We start from the raw sequence: 21,073 nt of genomic DNA, 5'->3' as shown, positions 1-21,073 counted from the left end.
GGGTCTGCTGCTAGAACTCTGTGTGGCATTCATCTGGTCTCTGATCTGAGCTGCTGTTAACTTGCGATTTCTGAGGCTGGTGACTCGGATGAACTTATCCTCAGAAGCAGAGGTGACTCTTGGTCTTCCTTTCCTGGGTCGGTCCTCATGTGTGCCAGTTTCGTTGTAGCGCTTGATGGTTTTGCGACTCCACTTGGGAACACATTTAAAGTTTTTGCAATTTTCCGGACTGACTGACCTTCATTTCTTAAAGTAATGATGGCCACTCGTTTTTCTTTAGTTAGCTGATTGGTTCTTGCCATAATATGAATTTTAACAGTTGTCCAATAGGGCTGTCGGCTGTGTATTAACCTGACTTCTGCACAACACAACTGATGGTCCCAACCCCATTGGTAAAGTGAGAAATTCCACTAATTAACCCTGATAAGGCACACCTGTGAAGTGGAAACCATTTCAGGTGACTACCTCTTGAAGCTCATGGAGAGAATGCCAAGAGTGTGCAAAGCAGTAATCAGAGCAAAGGGTGGCTATTTTGAAGAAACTAGAATATAAAACATGTTTTCAGTTATTTCACCTTTTTTTGTTAAGTATATAACTCCACATGTGTTCATTCATAGTTTTGATGCCTTCAGTGAGAATCTACAATGTAAATAGTCATGAAAATAAAGAAAACGCATTGAATGAGAAGGTGTGTCCAAACTTTTGGCCTGTACTGTAAAAGGAAACTGCGAGCAAAGCATATTCTTTGTTTTCTAAATCAGACTTGTAATTAAAAAGTGGAATCACTAGAGAGGATTGCCAAGGTGAGATATGAGGGAGTTAGTGAGAGTAACGTTTCTGTGCATGGATAACAAGTGTGAGGAGGGGAGACCTCCAGTTAAGACCCTGGTTCAGGCTGTCTACACACCTCTAGAGCAACAGAGAGGGAGTCAGCCTTAGAGCGACGGTCTCCCATGAAAGTCTGAATGAGCTTAAAGATGTCCACTGCCTCCCTCTTCACAGTGCGGTCTGAGGTGACAATCATGGGCTTCTTGATGGGCTCACTGCTCCAGGCCAGCATGTTGGCAATGGACACCTTTCTTCGAAACAGACCCTGAAAAAACAAGCAGGGGGTGGAGAGAAATAAGAAAAGAGCAACACAGAGTGTTAGAGGAGTGACAGAGAAACAGGGAAAGATACTGAGAGGGCAGCCCCCTCCTAACTCTGCTTGGACTTTCTCATGCTAATAAAAAACAGATAAGCGTGCAGTAGGAATGAACAGTGCAACAAGTGCACAATTAGATGTGATAGCAGAGGGATGCCTAACATCAACATAACTCAATTGTATAAAAATGCTTTCAGTCCCTATTTTGTGAGGTCACACCGGCCTTGACCTTTGATCACCAAATTCTTATCAGCTTATTCTTCAGTTCAAATGGACATTTGTGTCAAATGTAAAGAAATTCCCTCAAGGTGTTTTTGAAATATCATGTTCACAAGAATGAGACAGACAAGGTCACAGTGACCTAGACCACCAATCAGTCCATCATTAAGTCCAAGGGGATGTTTGTGCCAAATCTTCCCTCTTAGCATTCTTGACATATTGCGTTCACAAGATGGGGTGGACGAACAACCAGGGGCGAAAATCCCATTTCATAGTTGGGGGGGACAATAAACAGTAAAATTTTAGAGAATAATACCAGGGGGAGACAAGGAAAAAAAGTTGTAGCCTGTCTTTTATACAGCATCTTTTACCGCAATTTGATGCTTTGATCTTCTCTCTATCTCTCCAACAGGCAGAGTGAATGTCTATACTTATGAGAAATGGCTTAACAACTAAACATTTCCTGCAATTAAACTGGTAAACTGGTTTATAAACAGTGTGCTGTGAGATCTGCCACTGCGCACCTCACAACCGTGCGTAATAGTCGCGCATAGTGACCGCTCCTCCTCGGTTAGACTGCACGTCTTTCATGTTTGTCTCACTGACAGGTGGAGAGCCTACAGACAGGTACCCATTAGCTACGAGCCGCTCCGCCACTGACTGCTCTTGTCCTGTCCTCTCCCTCTTCTTGCTCTCCTGTCCTCTCTATCACTAAACTCTGACCTTAATCATTAGCTTTTAGCTTAGCAGCACTGATAACTGAGTAGGCTTTTGAACAATGCAGGAGAAATGTTGCAGACAGTTTATATTATCAGCCTGCGCCTGGGGCTTGTTGTAACAGTAAATGGGATGTGTTGTAACTTGTGTAAGTTAAACTGTGTCTGTGTGAGTGAACATCTTACCCTGCGATGCACGATGTGGGCGGTTCCAGCCACACGCTACTACTGCTGCCAAGCAGCCCCGCCCGTTGTAAAGAGTGTGGGATATACCACTACTAGGAATGGGAGGGGGGGACTAAATTTTTTAAGATTTAAATAGCACATTATTGCACGATTATAATGAGCACTGCTACATTGTGCTTTCAATAAATACTACTGCATTGTTCAAATTGTTCAATTGTGTCTCAAATTATTCTGGGGGGGGGGGGGGGCAGCTTTACTGAAGGGGGAGTCATGCCCTCCCCATCCCCCCTGGGATTTCCACCCCTGCTAACAATGGACAACCTGAAAACATAATGCCTCAGGCTACAGCTATCCCTGGTGTGGAGTAGGGATGGGCAAATGATCAAAATTCATTATTCAATCATCAAAAAAATTAACAATCAATTATCAATTAATTGATAAGTGAGTTTCAAAAGAGAAAAAGCAAAAGAGTGCAGTGCAGACTGTCGCCGCAAGAGAGCGCAGCTGCCCCAGTTTTGAGCTTCAACCCCCCAGCCCAAAGAGGAAGAATGGTGCGCATGCACAGTTCACCCCTGGGTGTTTACAACCGTTGCCAGCCAGGGGTTACAGGCTTCAGTTTTCAGCGAAACTTCCGTCTTTCAGTGGCATAGTGTTTTCAGAGACTTCAAGGGAAGCTGGGAAGGCTGTGGAGAGCGATGAGAGCCTCCGTCTGTTTATGATTTTTTTTGCTTGGCATAGGTCCGGCGGGGGGTCTCGTAGGCACAGTGGCTTGCTGGGCCTGTAGCATTGTTGGGGAAACACTGCGACTATCAAGCAAAATTATTTGTGATCGATCAAAATCCTTAACAATCAGTCATCGATAATCGAAAATTGATGCCCATCCCTAGCGCGGAGGCATAAAAATTTAACATATTTACCTCTCTTTTACAGTAGAAACTTGGGTTTTAATCGGACTCAAGCCTAAAACTGCTTCTGTGGGTCGTGCTTGGAATGAAACTGTGCAGAAACTGTAGGGTCAATGCTGACTTTTTGAGCCAGATTAAAGCTCTAGTCCCAAGAGTCCTGAGTGGAACCAGTTCAAGAACCAGGGCTTATTTGGTGAAAAACAGGTATTATTAGCCTTGAGTATAGACATATTTTTTCACACTAAACTAACGAGGGCTTTATGGAAATCATAATGTCGTACATCTGACATGAATAGTTGCAGTCAAGATTTTAAATGAAACATATGTGCAGAATTTAGGTTATTCAAGAGAATTTCAGTTACAAAATGTATTTGTAGGAATTCTGAAGGCTAAGGCTAATACAAAGATCTCTTTAAGGGTTCTGGTAAAACCTGTGACTTTGGACTTAAAAAACAATAAATAAAATGGGAAAAAAATTAGGAATATTAACCACACCTATTAAGAATCATACCATGTCACTTTACTCCTCCCATACTGTAACTATGTCAGCAAGCAGTATGTGGAAATATCCACTCTCATCCGTGGTCGACCTGTTCTGTAGCATTCATCTGATACCTGATCAGTTCAACGACTGAACGATGTGTGTGAGAGAGCAGCATGAGTTTGAATAGTAAAGACGATAAAACTTTTGTCTTGCGCGTAGTTCATGAATATGATGCTGTTTGTGTTAACTTATGGAAGCTAGTGCTCACTAAACTCCTATTGTTGTAATGATACCGCTAAAGTGCAGAGGTTCTCCTTCCTCCGGTGTTTTTGCATTACCGTCTTTAATTCAATTTTATAAATTTAATTGAATTGGGTATAAAGTCAAATATCACAAATCACAATTTGCCTCTGAGAGCTTTACAGCAAGCAACATCCCTCTGTCCGTCTGTAGAAACCTCAGAACTGGAGGACCAACACCTATTTAGAGGTATTTGGGAAAACAAAGACAGATTGCATCAGATCTGGGATCTATTCAACAGGGACATATATGTGACCAAGAGCAAATTAAAGTACCTTAAATTTCATCAGGATTTTATGGGGCCTAACATTAAAATCTCAGATCTTAGAAGGCAATGGCGGGCAGATATCAGACATTATACAGAAGAAAACAGATTTCAATCATTATTCTCAGCTGTAATACTAATGGCAGGATGTAATTCTAAACTCTATTCTAGTTATTCTATATTATATGCATTACAGAAATCAATGAAATGGACAAAGATGCAGATATTTTTGAAAGACAGAGGAGCAGCAGGTGTGGACTGTGCAAAAGTAATAACTACACAAAGCTGAATAGAATTTTGCTGTATATGACAAGAAAATTAAGCCCTCTGTTTTGTTGTGTTTTGGCATTTTGCACTTAAAAAATGTTGAATAAACATGCTTTGACAGAGCTGCACAAATAAAGCACAAATAAGTGTTAACCTGCTGTGTTTTTTTATGCATGGTGATCTGTTGAGCTAACTTCAGTAAACTGTGGCAACAAGAAGGCATGTTATTGAGTGGATTAGACATGGAAAATGATGGCAACAAAGTGACATTCAGTGTTACTGTATAGATTTTAAAGTCCTTTGATACCAAAGAAAACTTTAAATTTAAACAATTAATTTGTTTAAGGTAAATAAGAATAGTAGTGTATATTCGGGTGGGGAAAAAATCAATACAGCATAGTATGGTGATATTTTTGTGTGGCAATCTTGTATCATTGCATGGATACAGAGTATTGATTTTTTCGCTAATATAAATTATTAATATTACAATTACATATTAAACTTTTGGTGGCCTACTAGAATAATATAATCCATTGTTTTTTCAGTCCACTAGATACATTTTGCTGCTGCAAAAAAATGGCTGAAGTGAGATGAAAAGACTGAAGACTTGATCTTATTAGACAAAACAGATGATGACAAAGTTTTCTTTTGGGGACATCATTTACAGTTGAAAAAAGGTGATAAATAGCAATATGTCACAATATATTTCTTCGCAATTATATTGTATCGTGACTTGTGTATTGTGAGAATATCATATCTTGGGGCCTCTGATGATTCCCACCCCTAGTGATTATGTGTTGAATTAAGCAACAGTGTGCTAAAATATGAGTTGATACAATTTATTTTATTTTGTGAGTCCTACTTATTTTTATCCAGATATTTAATGAATATAAATTAATTTCACCAAGATACTCAATAAATATAAATCAATTTTGACCAGATATTTAGTAAATCTAAATTAATTTTGCTCAAATACTTGATAAATATAAATCAGTTTTTTTGGGTTACATAACTCATCATTTGGCATGCTATTAATAAACCCAGGACATTTTAACTGTTGCTTTTATTACTATGTACTTATTATTTTTGTTTTAATTTAATGTATTCAATTATTTCTAATTAAAGATGAAGTACTCAAAACATATTCAAATATACTGTGAGCTACTTTGTTGCCATAATGTCTCTTAAGTAACCCTTGGTCACATTTTCTACTGTGTACACTTGGCATGACAATATGAAGGGATTCATTACAGTATGGCAACCAGTCTTAAACACACTGGACCCCTCTGGGCTGGACTTTATCTCTAAACATTTTCAGAACTAACTGGTTATCTATTGTAAAAAAACAAACAAACAGTGGTAAGTTTTGTGCGGGCTGTTTTCAGGCACCGTTTGTATGTTTACCTACGAAAAGTAATGCACCAAAAGTCATACATATCCCACGTGACGATGAGCAAGGCTGCAATCACGTGGCCAATATGCTGACGGGAGTAAAGAAGAAAGCGCCAAGTTGGGGTGGTGGACTTTGGAAAAGACTTTTCCCTGGGAGTTTCCCCAGGAGACCAGTGTTTGAAACTGTGTTAAGTTTGAGTCATTTGAAAGTACATCCTCACCATGTTTTTTGCAACTTCAATTGCCTAAATCTAACCACCATAACATAACTTTACATTAATTACATAATGTCATTTGTGGGGCAGTTATTTGTAGGATATCATACCAACTGTTATACATTGGTTTTTGTGTGTGTCTGAGTTTTGTTAAATCAGTTAGGATGACAAATATGGTTGTGTATGAGTTTTGGTCCAGAAGAGCAAATACAAAACATCAAGGGTTAGATCAACTTGTATTTTGACAAAATCACGATAATCTTAAAACAAGGTCTAACGCAGATGTTCCTGAAATTTCTTGCGGCCAGAAACAAGACGGACCTTGAGTTGAGAGTTTTTCTTTTGTCATGCTGCTGTTTCAAAGGTCAAGAATGAGCTCTTAAGCTCAGCTCCTGTGTTATTTCTTGAGTAGCTAAACCTGATTACCGATCAGCTGATAACAAACAATATATTAAGCAGCACTAACAATGAAACCCCAGTAAAACATTAGCAGTCGTATTTGAACAGATTAATATACAGTATGCGACATATATGCTAAAATGTTAAAACTCAATAAAGTGCTCAAAGTTGTAATGACATGACCATGTCTTTAACTGCACTACACTTACAAATAAGGATAAATTATCACAAGTTATTCCACAACATTTTGGAGACAATTTTATGAATAGTTAAGACAGAAATAGCAACAAACGGCCACCAAAGTCGGATACACACATTCTCTTAACTACCTGTGTGTGTTTGTTGAAGTGCTTGGATGCCCAGTTCTCAATGTCGGTCTCTGAGGAGGGCTTTCTCAGGCTGAATTCTGGGAAAATGCCACAGCTGGCGCTCGGCATCATATTCCTGGCATTTCGACTGGCCTCAAACTGGGCACAGGCTCCAAGGTCCTCCGACTGACAGGTGAAGACACAGAGGAAAGAGGAAGACAGACAGAGTGGGAGAGAGGAAACAGACAATGTCATTCATCTCTGTGCTGCTGCTGCAGAACATTTAGATTGGCTGGAGAGCTGAAAGTTCTTTTAGTGCTCAGTAGGAGCTGACTGAGATTAATACTGACGTGTTAATACGTCAATATGCACAAGGTTATTCCAGTGCAACAAAGAGTCCATTTACTCCTCAGCGAGTGGCATAACAATCTAAAGTAACAGCTGTGGATCAACAAAAAAAGATGCAAGAGAAGTTATTCAAAGACAGACATGGACATCACCACTACAAGAGCCTGTCATGATGCCCTCCTGCTTAAAGTGGCTGCAAGATAGATACTGTATGGAAAAAAGTAAACAAGATGGAAGAAGTAAATGTAATATAATGTTACCATGGAGACATGAGAGGACTGTTTGTCAGCCTGCATGGTGTTGTATTTTGATGAATATACACACGTTAAATTCTCTCTGCGAGTTGAGCTAAACCACAGAGCATAGGGTCACTAAAGTAAAGATTCTATAACAATCTGTCCATGACATTATAACATAGTTACTGTGCAAACAAAAATGTTGACCTGATGGTGACATCATGTTTATTCATAACACAACATATCATTATATGGCCAGTAGCTCTTCAGGTTGACCTTGTTTGGAGCAAAGTGTTGGACAGATGGACTGACATTACTGTCTTTGGGGTTCAACAGCCAAAAACTCAGAACACTGAGACTGGAAAAAAGATTTCCCTTCATTCAGAACAGATCAACATAATACATTTACAATAATCCATATGAATGATACATAGAGAGAGGCAGAGAGAGAAATTGAGACAAAAAGAGCCAGAGCCAGAGTGAGATGCAGGACAGACAGTAATGACAATAGCTACAATAACAATCATTCTAGTAATAATATTAAAATAATAACAGTAATTGTGGTGGCATGTTGCAAGTATATATTAATATATGATAGTCTATGTATGTGGCAATAATAATCATAACCACTTATCCTTTATGAAGCTCAGTGTAAGTTCAATCAGGAAGACCTCTCTGTGCTCATTCATTCACAATTCCTTCTCTCTCACTCTCGCTGCTTCCTCCAATTAGTTGCCTCTGGGCGTGCACTCTTCTAGCTATGTAATTAGCCACGACCTCCAGCAGCCAATCAGGTTGTCACTACGAGATTTTAAATCTGTTCTCTCCTCTGCCACTTTTAGCTGTCATTCTAGGCAGAATCGCCGCCCCTCCTCCAGCCGTTCACCTCCAGCCGTCTCATCCAAGGTCAAAGATAAACCCGAAGACTTGTTCCTCTTCTCATCCGGATCATCAGCTCCCATCCATCTGATCCTCATCTCTTCTTCACTTCCTCTACCACCACCAGTGTCTAGACCCCAGGGGGGTTCCCTAATTGGCTACGGATCCACCACCCTCCTGATAGCTCACCATCTCGAAGGGGTCTAATCGCCAAAGACTTTTCACATTTTCACATTTCATTCTCATGTCCACTTGTAATTAAATATTTTCCTTCCTAACCAAAAAATGTGTCTCTCCTGATTGAAATAGGGTCGCAGGGGGACTGGAGTCTATCCCAGCTGTCATTGGGCGAGAGGTGGGGTACACCCTGGTCAGTGGCTGACAGCAGACTGTAAAAATAATGGATGTAGTTACCGTGACATTAACATATTGGTTTATGGATTCCCATTTTGAAGACTCGAGTTCAGCATTTTGGCTGTTGCAATCTTGGTTTTTTTTTGAAGCCAGAGGTGACCATATATATATATATAGAAACTGGAGCTTTGAAGGAGCAAGGAGTGAATCTGACTGAAGATGAGGACACTCAGAGGTCAGAGGAAGAGCAGGTCATCCACTAATTGGAGGATTGGCGGTTCAAACCCTGGCTCCTCCAGCCTGCATATTCTTGGGCAAGATACTGGACTCCACATTGCTCTTGATGACTGTTCCATTGGTGTGTGAGTGTGTGTGAATGGTTACTGATTAGAAGGTGGTAGCATGAATAGTAGGCTCACCTACCAGTGTGTGAATGGGTGAACGTGGCATGTAGTGTAAAAGCTCTTTGAGTAGTCGGAAGACTAGAAAAGCACTGTACAAGTGCAGTCCATTTACCATTTATCAGCAAAAAACCTGTCACTTTAATGGAGACAAATGTGTAACTTTAAGCCTTAATAAAATGTAAACAGATAAGTTATATAAAAATTCAGCCCCTGTACAGTTGTCATGAATGTTGAAATTAGCTATAGAGACCAAAACAGTTTTATTTCTTTATTGCTATAAAGTTGAGTATTTTAACATTTTTCTGCCCTGGTGGTTGCTGCTTGACTGACACACAGAGACAGACATCCATTCACGCTTACATTCACACCTATGGGCAATCTAAAGTCACTAGTTTTTCTAACCTGCATGTCTTTGGACTGGAGAAGGAAGGCCAGACAAAACCCAAGCAAACTCCACACAGAGGGGCCCCAGTTGGCCGGCAGGTTCAAACCCAGAATCCTCTTGCTGTGAGGCAACAGTGCTGACCACTGCACCACCACGCCACAAAAACATCTCTGATTTAGTGTAATTAATGGTTAATAAGACTTTGACAATCAATTAATTAATGTGAAGACACCTACGGCCCATCTCTCCAAAATGCTACACTACAAGTCCACAGCAATTACCCCCAAAGCCTCGAGGTATTTGTGATGATGCTGAGACTATGAGATGGACAGTAAAGTTGTAACTTATTTTAGGGTTTCTTTTATAATATCAGCACTTATTGAAAAATTAATTCATTTTCAGTTTAAGTTCAACATTTTGGGAAATAGGCTTATTTGATTTCATTTCCAACATAATATAAGAACATGGACATCAGTCTGCCCGGTTTGTCAGAGCTGGAGTCAAGTAAACTATAAAAGAGGGAAAAGTCATGATGTCTGTGACGGCGTTCGAATTTTGCATTGGAGCCAGACTTTGGTGCCAGTTCTATTGTAGTTAATGGGGCAGGCAAATGACACTGTAACCCATCATATCTATACTGTTTTACCTTTGACGGAAAAATCCTTCCACCAAATTAAAAAAAAAAAAACACAAATGATGTGATGCTGAATGACGTTTTTTATCTAAATGTGCACATAAGTTTTACTTGTTATTGGTCATCTACTTGTCAATGACCTGTCATTTTAACAGTTTATTATCCGGCAGAATCATCTGTAATTTATCATACTGTTAAGTAGCTAATGTTTAATATATTGGCTGATGTGTATTTCCTTAGATAGCTTGTATATTTTGAGTTCACTCCCCCCCCCCCGAAGTTGAGAAATAGACACTGTGTAGCTTAATTTTTCAAACAACAATAAACCATAAATTTACAACTTGGGGATTTTTTAAGAAAAGTAATTACAACAACCAACAGTCTCTTAGGACCTTAATCATTGAGCTGTCACAAAACAGACAGACTAACTACACTAATAACATGTAAGAGTGTTTATGGAATCATTTACCTACCTGACAGGATAAAAGTGACCAGTGAGTAGCTGCAGTGGCTAACTTCTCTCCTTTGTCTCCTAACAGCAGGTAGTACTGTAATGTTACATGTGTCTGATTATAAAAACTTACCAAGAGGTTAAAGTGTTAGTTGATATTTTTGATATGATCTTTACAAATACTCAGAAGGGCTAATGTTAGGAAGATAATGATAAAGTGTACTATTTGTTAGTATGTATTTTTATATCTTCACTGACCAATGGATACTAGGTCAAAGAACCCCTGAGGATCATGTTCCGCCAGGACAGCTACAAGTTAGACTAATTTTAGTTGGCCAAAGGCCAAGTTAAATTTGGCAAAGCACCATGTATAGGTCACAGCACACATGCTACTATATGAGCTGTGTCTCTCTCTGTTCATGTATCACACATAGCTTCTGCATGTAGCCAATGTTGATCCGAGTTCGTAAATAAACGTGCATTAAGAAAGAACTCCGTGATTGGCCTCATCTTTGCATTCTCCATTTCATCACAGAAACACCTACACCCACTATTGTTGTCAGGAGGTAGCGCTAATCGGCAAGTTGTATATGCCTTGATAAATCTGGACCTTTATCACTTAAGTGACCAGTAAGGCACTGGTTGTCAACTTGTTATTTCTAATACATATTTATATATAACATATATGACCGCAGTTTTTTTCAGTGATAACAGGTCGGTTCTGCCCTGTTTGGTCATGTATCATGTAACTTTAGCTCTCTTGGATGATTTGAGTTATATGCAGCTGCTGCACAGAACTGTGATCAGTTTGTAGACCAATAACAGAGGAAAAAAATGTACAAATTTAGTTAAAAAATGTCTGGAAAATGCATTGTACATCGCAGCCTGTGATTCAGTAGGCACTGCCATTGTACAGTCTGCAAACATCAAACTTGATGTTGTACCCAAGTTTATCCATGTCGCACAGTGTAGCTTGCACTAAACAGTTTATAGTAAACCTGGGTACAAATTCTAGTTGTCTAGTTGTCTGAAATTAGTTATGGTCTCAAAGTTTGAGATGTTGAGCTTTTTAAATGATGATCGGTGAGTGTGTGCTTGTAAATCATGCCTTAAAACTGTCAAAAACTCTGCCAGAAAAAAAGATGTTTAAATGAAATTTCAACATTTGATACAACCTGTCAACCGGGCTCCTGAAAAGCCTCGGCGCGTTTCCACCGAAATTATCTGGGGGAAAAAAACTTTCCCTCAACCCCAAACTTTCCCTGAAAAAAACACTGATTGGTGGACTCAAACTTGCATTGTTCTGCACTTCCTGGTACGGGCAGCCACTGCAAACTTTATTTAATTTCCACAAGCTTCACTTTGTTTGAGTTTTGATTAAGGATGGGTACAACACCTGGTACTAAATTAACCCCGGGGCTAAATCATCAAAGACCGCTAACGGTATCAGTTCTTTTGTGCCGGCGCTGAACTTTGAGGTGCGGTGAAACCACAGTCTATGGGTGAAACGCAAACTACATGCAGATTACCAGGAATTCTTTTACTTAAGTAAATAAGTTCCTGGTAATAAAAGTTCCTGGAAATGTTGGTGGAAAAGGGGGTAATATTAAAGGGAAATTTCAGTTTATTTCAACCCGTCTCCTATTGTCCTAAATTTGTTTCAAGTGACTAGTGACATAGAAATAATAGTTAGCATATTAGCTGTTAGCCTAGATATAGCCGTAACGTCAGACCTGGTAAAACGTAAGTGAACGGGCAAAGTACACGCTTTGGAAAGCAGAGCTAAAGGGGTAAACAAACATGGCAGCACACCGGTAAGGTAAGACAACACGTTTACATGTCGTTTTCTGTATGTCACTTGAAACAAATTTAGGACGATAGGAGACGGGTTGAAATAAACCGAAATTTCCCTTTAACACGACTATGAGGTAACTGTTTCCCCTGCTCCCAGTCTTTACGCTAAGCTACGGCTAATCCCATCCTGACTCCAGCTCTATACTTACCACAGATCAATGTGAACATCTCACTTTCATAAAGAAAGTAATTAAGCATATATTAAAACTGTTGAAATATTTAACAAATGCAGTACTGTTCACTTTATATTCTTGTATTGCATTCACTTTTTGTCCGATGCATTTGAGATTTCTCTGGAATAAATGTCACATTCAGATTTTTCTCCCTCACAACCTCGCTTGTGGTTTACAGAAGTAAAGTTTCTATATTGGCGAATGTGATTTTACATAACAACTATTCAAATATCCTTAGTCCTTTTCTGTTGCTGAATAAAACTGTCCACGCTGGTCTTTCTCCTCAACAGGCGGAGTAGATGGACAGAGAGGAGCGACAGCCTATTTTCCTCCTAGCTAAGTGCTTCCCAGCCCTCTTGTGTCCTAAGGGCCTTTGAGGGTTCAGATAAAGGCACATGTCAGACCAACCAGTGCTTATGTGTTCATTTCATCGTCTGTCTCTTTACATCACACTCCAAATACACTGTCCATCCATCTCTTTGCATATAAATACAGGTTGGTTGTGTTTTAGACAAATTCACATTCCTCTCACTCTGACTGAAAGTGATCATCACATCACAGAGTTCTGGCACAGACAGACAATTTGTAACTAGTTTAATCAGTGCTATGACTTCCAAGTTAACATTAGGGGTGTAACAATCCATCGATCTGGATCGATATATCGATTTAATGATCAACGATCCAATCACATCGATGCAAAGTGAAAACACGTATCCATATAGTCAACTTTAGCATAGGCTTTTATTTTGAAAATCTGTGTCACCGTCATACAGCGGCAGGCAGATGGCAAGCAGCCAAGAGAAAGACGATGAGGATAACATCATTTACTCTGGAATAAATCAGCAGAGTGGAAATATTTTGGATTTCGGAGAAAATACAGGACAACAGACAGAGCATATGGCGTATGCAAACAATGATGTTACGAGATCAAACAGGACGTAAAATTACCTGCCAAGGGTCTCACTCTGCTTAATTCTCACTACAGTAACATTAGCTGCTCTCTTTTAACACTGTTCAGCTGAAAAAACGTGCATGCAGGCTGAAATACAACCAAGCTGTTCTGTCAGGAGATGCAGTGACTTTAACCACCGTTGAGTAAGAAAATTAATAACGTTACATGTAGTTTAGTAAGCTGTGAGTAGAGGAAAAATGTCTGCTAGTCACAAGGCTAATTTATGCAATGTAAACATGCTTAAGATAATAATGTTTGATTAGCAAAAAACAATTGTTTCGTCCATGAACCTTGACAGTTATTACTGAGCTGAATGTTATACTTTTGTTGAATGATCTTGTTGTTAATCTGTGTTTTATGGCTGTTCGGAGAAGTTTGCCTTTTGGGCTTTAAGCCAGATATTCCTGAAGTTTTATGAAAAAGTTGATGGCTTGGGTTAAAATGAAAAGATTTCTTCCAGGGCAGTCTCTCTGACAGAAAGACCTGAAGGTTAACGTAATCCATCTAGATTACTGTAATTCCTTATTTACTTGCTTCTCCCAAACTTCTCTGAACCGATTACAAGTAGTGCAAAATGCTGCTGCGAGGGTTCTCACCAAGTCCTCATGCTGCTCTCACATAACTCCCATCCTGGCCACTCTGCACTGGTTACCCGTTAAATTTAGAATTGATTTTAAAATACTTGTAATTACCTACAAGGCTCTACATGACCTGGCTCCCAGCTATATTAGTGATCTGCTCAGTCCTCACACACCTGAGACCCCTTAGATCATCCCATGCAGGGCTTCTTACTGTCCCCTGGACTAATGCCTTTTCTGTGGTGGCCCCAAAATTATGGAACAAACTTCACACCACAGTAAAAAACTCCACCTCTGTTGAGAGTTTTAAAAAACGCCTTAAAACCCACCTTTTTTCTGTTGCCTTTTTAGATGCGGTGCCTATGGTGTGATTACATAATCTTTCCTGTGTTACATGTGTATATATTTGAACCGTTTATTTGGTGCATTCCAGGCATATCTTGTCCTTGTTTGCTGTGTAATATTGTATTGTACTATGTTTTATTTCTATTGTACAGCACTTTGTGACCATGGTCTTGAAAGGTGCTATATAAATTAAGCTTTACTAACTCACTTTACTTATCCAATTTGCTTTTTTATTTGTGTTAATGGAGTCAGTTTAAAGTGAAATTTACTGTACTTATTATTTATGTGTTGTTTTTATCTTTTATGGCCAAAAGTAAAAAAGAAAGGGGTGGCAGCGTCTTCTGTAACAGACTGTGTTAAATGGGCATTTAATATTGCTTAATATCCATTGCAGACCCCTGAATCATATCAAATCAAAATCGTATCATGGCAGGCTTCGCAATATCGGAAAATATCGTATCGTTGTCCAAATAATCGATATAATATCGTATTGTGATGAAACTGATGATTTACACCCCTAGTTAACATAGCTGCATCTTCAGAGTCAACCAATGAAGACATATTTCAGTGTTCCTTTGGTGAGCCACTCACAGACTCATTTGATTCCCGCATTCACTGCTTGAATTAGAATAAAAAGGTACAGTGCAATAAACCAACATCATTTGGTAACAAAAACTCTGAACGTTGCAAAACTTTTGTTGCTGCTGCTTCTTTACCTTAAAGCTTTGTGGCCCGCACACATGGCGTGTTTTTTGCACCTTCAAATCCACTGTTTTCAATGTAGATGCGCAGCAGGCATGCTCAAAAGCCAGAGCAATGCCTAAGCAATTTGAAGCGCCTTCTTCTCAGGTCGCAATGGCTGTGCTATGAGATAAACAGAGTTCAACTTTTGGAATGCAGCAGTGCACACCACATGTCATGTCAAAAGAACAAATAAATACTTCCATAAGTATCAGTCTGTGAAAAATATGGAGGAGAGGCTGATAATTTTAGTGCTGGGCTGCCTTGAGCTTAACATCTGTCCCGACAATATTTTATGCCCAATACACGCATAAGAGACAACGGCTCTGCACTCAGGAATTCTTAATACATGTCAAACCAATGAGAGGTTTTCATTGTGAAACTGTGGGAAATGTAATGTATTTGCTGCAGAGATGGTGGAAATTCGTTCTATTAAGGTGGAACAATTCTTCGCTAAAAACTGGTCAAGACAAAAAGATATGGACAGTTGACAAAACGAGCCACTAAATGGATCTCAGGGTCCATTTAGTGACTGTTCTGGAGCTTTCAATCATAATATTTCATAGTTTTCCCAGTTGCCATGGGAATGTGACACCTCCATTTTTACTAAGCACTTTAAGTCTAAGCATCTGCATTTCCATGACAACTGGCCACCATTTGCTCATACACCTCATGTGATATAAAAGGAGTGTGAAGCATTTCCAGCACTGGATGTTCATGTCATGATGTGTAGGCGACACACTGTGCGGGGATGTTCTACATAAAAGAACTACATCCTCCAGAGGAATATGGAGCTATTGCTAATTACAGATTCCTCCCGTCACTGGTATGGGCTAGATGATCAGATCATCTTTTGTTTTACTTTTCTAGGTGTGTGTATATATATTTGTGTGTGTGTGTGTGTGTGTGTGTGTGTGTGTGTGTACTGTGGGTGCACTGATAGTGTCTCACTGGACCAGTCAGCAGTGTCACGGTTATATAAGACAATCTAAGGCTCTGCAGCATTACATGAAACATCCATGGCTTTCCACTAGGGTGGGCCAACATCATAGTGTTGTAGAATTTACATCTGCTCTACACTATGTTTAAAACTATGTCACAAGTTTTGATTTTTATCACACTGGATCTCTAATAATCTTTTAATTGTTAGAAAGTTATATGTATTACCATATTTTTGCATAAGGAGTAATTAAATTTGTTTTCTTTTCTTTTTAAGAGAGACACTAAGACAGCAACTAAGTATCCAGAGAGCTGAAATCATTTCATAAAATGCTTGGTTCTTATTTTCATAGTTTTGTGCTTTTTTTAAATCTGGAATATTAACATTTTTCGTATTCGTATTTCTAAAATTCTTTGCAATGGTAGCTCCATGAAATTACTACCCTACAAACGCTGTTTTTTTCTGAACATCAAGAGTTGAAAAATGTTCAATTTTCGAAAGACAAACTGTTACATCTTACACATACAAGGGCTGAATAACAACAACAACAATGGAGAAGAAATGTGTTAACATACTGTATATACCATATGTTTTCTCTCATGAACCCACACAGACCGGCAGGCTGTCCTCTCTCCCTGCATGCTTCAGCCTTCCCCTCACCTAGAGCAGGCACTCTGACTTGTGCCGACATATTTACTTCCGTGGATATTCCATATCACAGCAACCAGACGCAACCAAAGCATCTCAACTGAAATAACACTGCGCTTCCAAAGCACTCTCCAGTGAGGAGCACCTTATGTTTTCAGCTGGAAAAAAAACACTGGTGGACATGGGGAAAAATAGCTGAGATATGGGAACATGGTGACACAACTAAGTAGGGGTAAAGAAATGGCCAGTCAGACAGGTTGTAAACTCACAGAAATAATGACTAAACTATGAAAATAAGATCAAAGTTGTAAGACAGAAGAATTATCCTTTACTCCTGTAAACAGACTCCTAGCATGCAGCAGTACCTGTGAGGGGTGGAGATAAGGCTCAGGGGAGGCCAGGTTGGTCTGGACAGAGAGGCTTTTCTCCAGCAGGGCCTGGGGGAAGCCCAGCCGATCAAAGGTGCTGCGTTTCCAGTGGTGGCCATCACTCTGCGCCAGCGCCTCATCCTCACTGAACGCCCTCACCACTGGTCCCGGTAGTGGCAGAGGCACCGCCCCGTCACTCTCATAGCCATCTTTGGAGCCGCCACTCTGGGCAGCCCCCCCGCCCTGTCCAGAGTCCCAACTGCTCCTCTGTTTCATCACCTGCTGGGCCTCCCACGCCAGCCTGGCCTGGGCCAGCATCGCCTCGGATGCTGTGCCTGCCAGCTCCCCCTCTTGCCCTCCACAGCGTGCGAGTTCCTGGGGGAGAGACGGCTTGCGGCTCTTCCGTTTGCGGTTACCTCCGGGAGAGAAAGCCCCAGGACCACTTGTAGAGGAAGAGGAGAGGGAGTGGGTCTGACTGGATGTCCAGGATATGGAGTCTTCATAAAGCAACCTCTGGCCTCCCTCTCCACCCTCCCCACTGTAGTCCAGCAGTAGGCGGGGGTCCCTGATTAGAGACTGGCTGTGCTGCAGAGTGTAGGATCCCCCATATGAGCCACCATAGCCCCCTGTAGTGCCATAACGCAGCAAGCGGTCAGCTGTCTTGAAGCGAGGGCTAGAAGACGACTGCTCCACGTACACCAGCTGCTTGACGTACTCCTTCCCCACAGGACTGTACTCTAGACTCTGGGTCTTTTCTGGACACTTCTGCCTGGTCAGAACCAGCTGGCCATAAGGTGACTGGCCCTGCTTGGGAGAGTGATAGAGGGGGGCTGAAGACTTACGAGCAGGTGACTTGCCAGTGCCGTAGAAGGAGGAGGAGTCAGAGAGATGCATGTCAGTGGGGGGCTCCTCATAGATGGGAGGGGGCTGGTACTCTGACGGAGGCTCCTCATAAAGTGGGGGTTCATAGGCATAGCGAGGCGAGGGAGGCTGGGAGTCAGCTGAGGAGCGGCGGTGGGTACCGGTGCTGCCCAGCTCAGCCCTCTTCAGAAAGGGAGACTGACGGCGGTCGGAATAGAGAACGGGGGAGCCATCGGGTTCTTGAGGTGGGTTTCCTCCAGAGGAACGGCGGGTTCGTGAGGTGGTACCCCCTCCAGAGGGGGGACCAGGGGTGGGGGGGTCACAAGGGGAATAACCATTTCCCTGGTGGGCCAAGAAGCTGGGCTCTCTGTCCGTCACCTTGATTAGCATTCGCTCCTTTGTACCAGTGTTCCACCTAAAGGGTGAAGTCCTGATAGGATAGGATAGGATAGGATAGGAGAGGAGAGGAGAGGAAGACAGAAGATTTAATTAATGGTCAGGCAGCAGACTAAGTGCTGTCTATCGCATTCACACAATGGGACCTTGTAACACTTTGAAGAAGCTATTTTATTATCATATCCTTTGTGCCAATTGTAATAATCATCTACATGGCCTCAACTTTTTGCCAGAATATCATTTTGTTCTAGTTTAGACTGCATTTAAAACTAGAGTTACCGTTTCACATTTGTATGCCTCTATGAACCAGTCAAGTGTCTCTGACGTTTTACATCCATGTTTTCACAGACATGGATGTAAAATGTCAGAGACACTTGACTGCTTTACACACAGAAGATCTACACAGTCAGCACAGTTTCAAGATTAGTGTCACCAATTCAGTATCTGACCAAATGTTTTGCAGAACATTATGATGTCACAGTGAAGCTGACCTTTGACCTTTTGGATATAAAATGTCATCACTTCATCATTTATCCAGTTAGACGTTTGTGTGAAAGTTTTTCATAATAAGTCTATGAATTCTTGAGTTATGACCAAAACCATATTTTCTGAGGTCCCAGCGACCTCTGACCACCAAATTGTAATCAGTTCATCTGGGAGTCCAATTGGACATCTGTGCTGAATTTCAAGAAATTCCCTCAGTTTCCCTCAGTGTTTTTGAGATGTCAAATTCACAATAATAAGATGGATGAGATCACAGTGACCTTTACCTTTAACCTATGACCACCAAAATCTAATCAGTTCATCGTTGAGTCCAAGTGCACGTTTGTGCCAAATTTGAGATATCATCTTCATAACACTGGGACATATATATATGTCTACGTCAAACAGACTTATATAGAGGCAGAAACCCCAAAAAACACATAATGCCTCCACCACAGCTATCACCAGTGTGGAGATAATGCAAGGGTCTGCAATGGTGTGCGCATGTGTCTACTGGAACTGCTCAGCCAATGAAATACAATTCAGGACTTCAGGAAATCTAACAACCACACCAACTTTATACAGTCATCGGTTAGATGAGAGAAGATGTGAAAGTGGGCTGGGTTTGAACCTCTCTCTAAAGCTCTCTTCTTTCATTCTTAACAAACTACCTATGTGACTCCTCATGTTTTAATGTCGTTGAGGAGAGAGACCCCAAAAAAAAGCATGAAAAATTACAAACTAAGAAAATAATAACTAGGCCAATAAAATAGGTGAACATAAGAACTGTACTAATTATTATAATAACTAAACAAGGTGTTAAAACTGACCAGTCAAAATGACACATGAGGGAACATATATAGTGGCTTGGCCAAACCAAGTAGTTGCTGTCCATTTGGGGTAACCAAAGACAAACAAACAGATAATATTAAACAATTTGCCTATGTAACCCTACTGTACAATGCTAGAATGCAAATAAACAGTTTCTAAATCAAACCAACTGGGTGATGTTAACTGTTCAGATATGGTTGACCACAAATGAAATTAACCTGTGTAGATGACAAACTAATGACTTCAAAGAGTTTGAAATGGGAAAACATTACCATGTGTGTCTGTGGCCATCACAATCAGACTGCAATGTCACACAAAAGACACATTAAATGTGAAATTAACTTTTCTTTTTTCCTTTTTTTTAAATTGAAAGACAACATTTACTTTAAAATTTAAATTGCAGACAGGACTTCAATTTAAATTCTGGATGAACCTTTATCATGGTCAATTTTAGTTTTCTTTTGCCTGTGGTTATATACTGTATTTTTTATTATTTTTATTTTATTTTAAAGATGAAAATGATAATTGAATTTGAAAATGAAAATGTTCAATTTTCTCATGTAATGTGCACAAAGATTTCCTTATATATTATTGGTAGTCCTAATAAACACATCCATCAAAACTAAAAAATTATGAAGGTCAAGTTGCTCTCAGGTCAGTATAGAGACTTGACTAGTCTTGGCCAGTTTGGACAAAATTCAAACAGCATTTCTGAAGTAGCACTATACAACATTTAGATAAAATCAATGACTCGGAGCTTGTCTGCACACAGTTCTCAACATGAAGGTGGCTGAGCTGACAGTTAGCAGCTAACAGTGCTAACAGCAAAGTGATGAGCTAGCCAGTGGGATGCACTCGCAGGGATTCACATGCACTGACAGGTCCGTGTGGCCAGACTTTTTACCACAACAACGAACAGAGAAAAAAACACTTTCACTCAGTCATTCCTCTCAGGGAGTGGGCCCTTACATTCAGCTTGTTTGTCAGACAACAGGATGGAGGAGAAAGAGCGGTGTGGGATGAGGAACAAGAAGTGAACTGGCCAAGTGGGAGGCAAGTGTGACATCGATTCTGGCATGGCCACAATCCGTTTCCAAATACTTCCACGCGTTGATCCCCAGGGCCGGGGCTCAATAGTGGCAGTGTGAGTGTTTGTGTATTTGTGGATCCTAATATGCATGTGTTTAAGAGGGAGGGAAACAAAGAGGGCAGGATTAAGCATTGGAGGGGCTGTGTTGGCATCTATTGCAACATGCTCCAGACTCATGCTCTACCCCACTTTCCTCAGCCCATCCACTTCTCTGCTTCTCAGGCTTCTCTTTGTCCATCACATGTCTATCCATTCTCCATTTCTATCTGCCAACATTTTCATTCTGTCTTCTAGTCATTGCTACACACTGAACGTTGTTCTT

At 40.5% G+C, this 21,073-nt stretch overlaps 1 protein-coding gene across 1 annotated transcript in view; it reads right to left on the bottom strand.

Moving 5' to 3' along the window:
• arhgap39 (Rho GTPase activating protein 39) overlaps window positions 1-21,073 on the bottom strand; it is a 271,265-nt gene that overhangs the window by 61,066 nt on the left and 189,126 nt on the right. Inside the window, exons 3-5 of the mRNA XM_049588027.1 lie at window positions 17,088-18,381; window positions 6,822-6,986; window positions 908-1,093 (exon numbers count right to left, since the gene is read on the bottom strand). Coding sequence (XP_049443984.1) covers window positions 908-1,093; window positions 6,822-6,986; window positions 17,088-18,381 — 1,645 coding nt within the window. The remainder of the gene's footprint in view (window positions 1-907; window positions 1,094-6,821; window positions 6,987-17,087; window positions 18,382-21,073) is intronic.

Source organism: Epinephelus fuscoguttatus, linkage group LG10 (genome assembly GCF_011397635.1).
Source record: "Epinephelus fuscoguttatus linkage group LG10, E.fuscoguttatus.final_Chr_v1".
In the NCBI taxonomy this organism is placed as follows: Eukaryota; Metazoa; Chordata; class Actinopteri; order Perciformes; family Serranidae; genus Epinephelus; species Epinephelus fuscoguttatus.
Note: the sequence above shows the minus strand (reverse complement) of the source record. Positions and strands in the feature narration are given on the sequence as shown.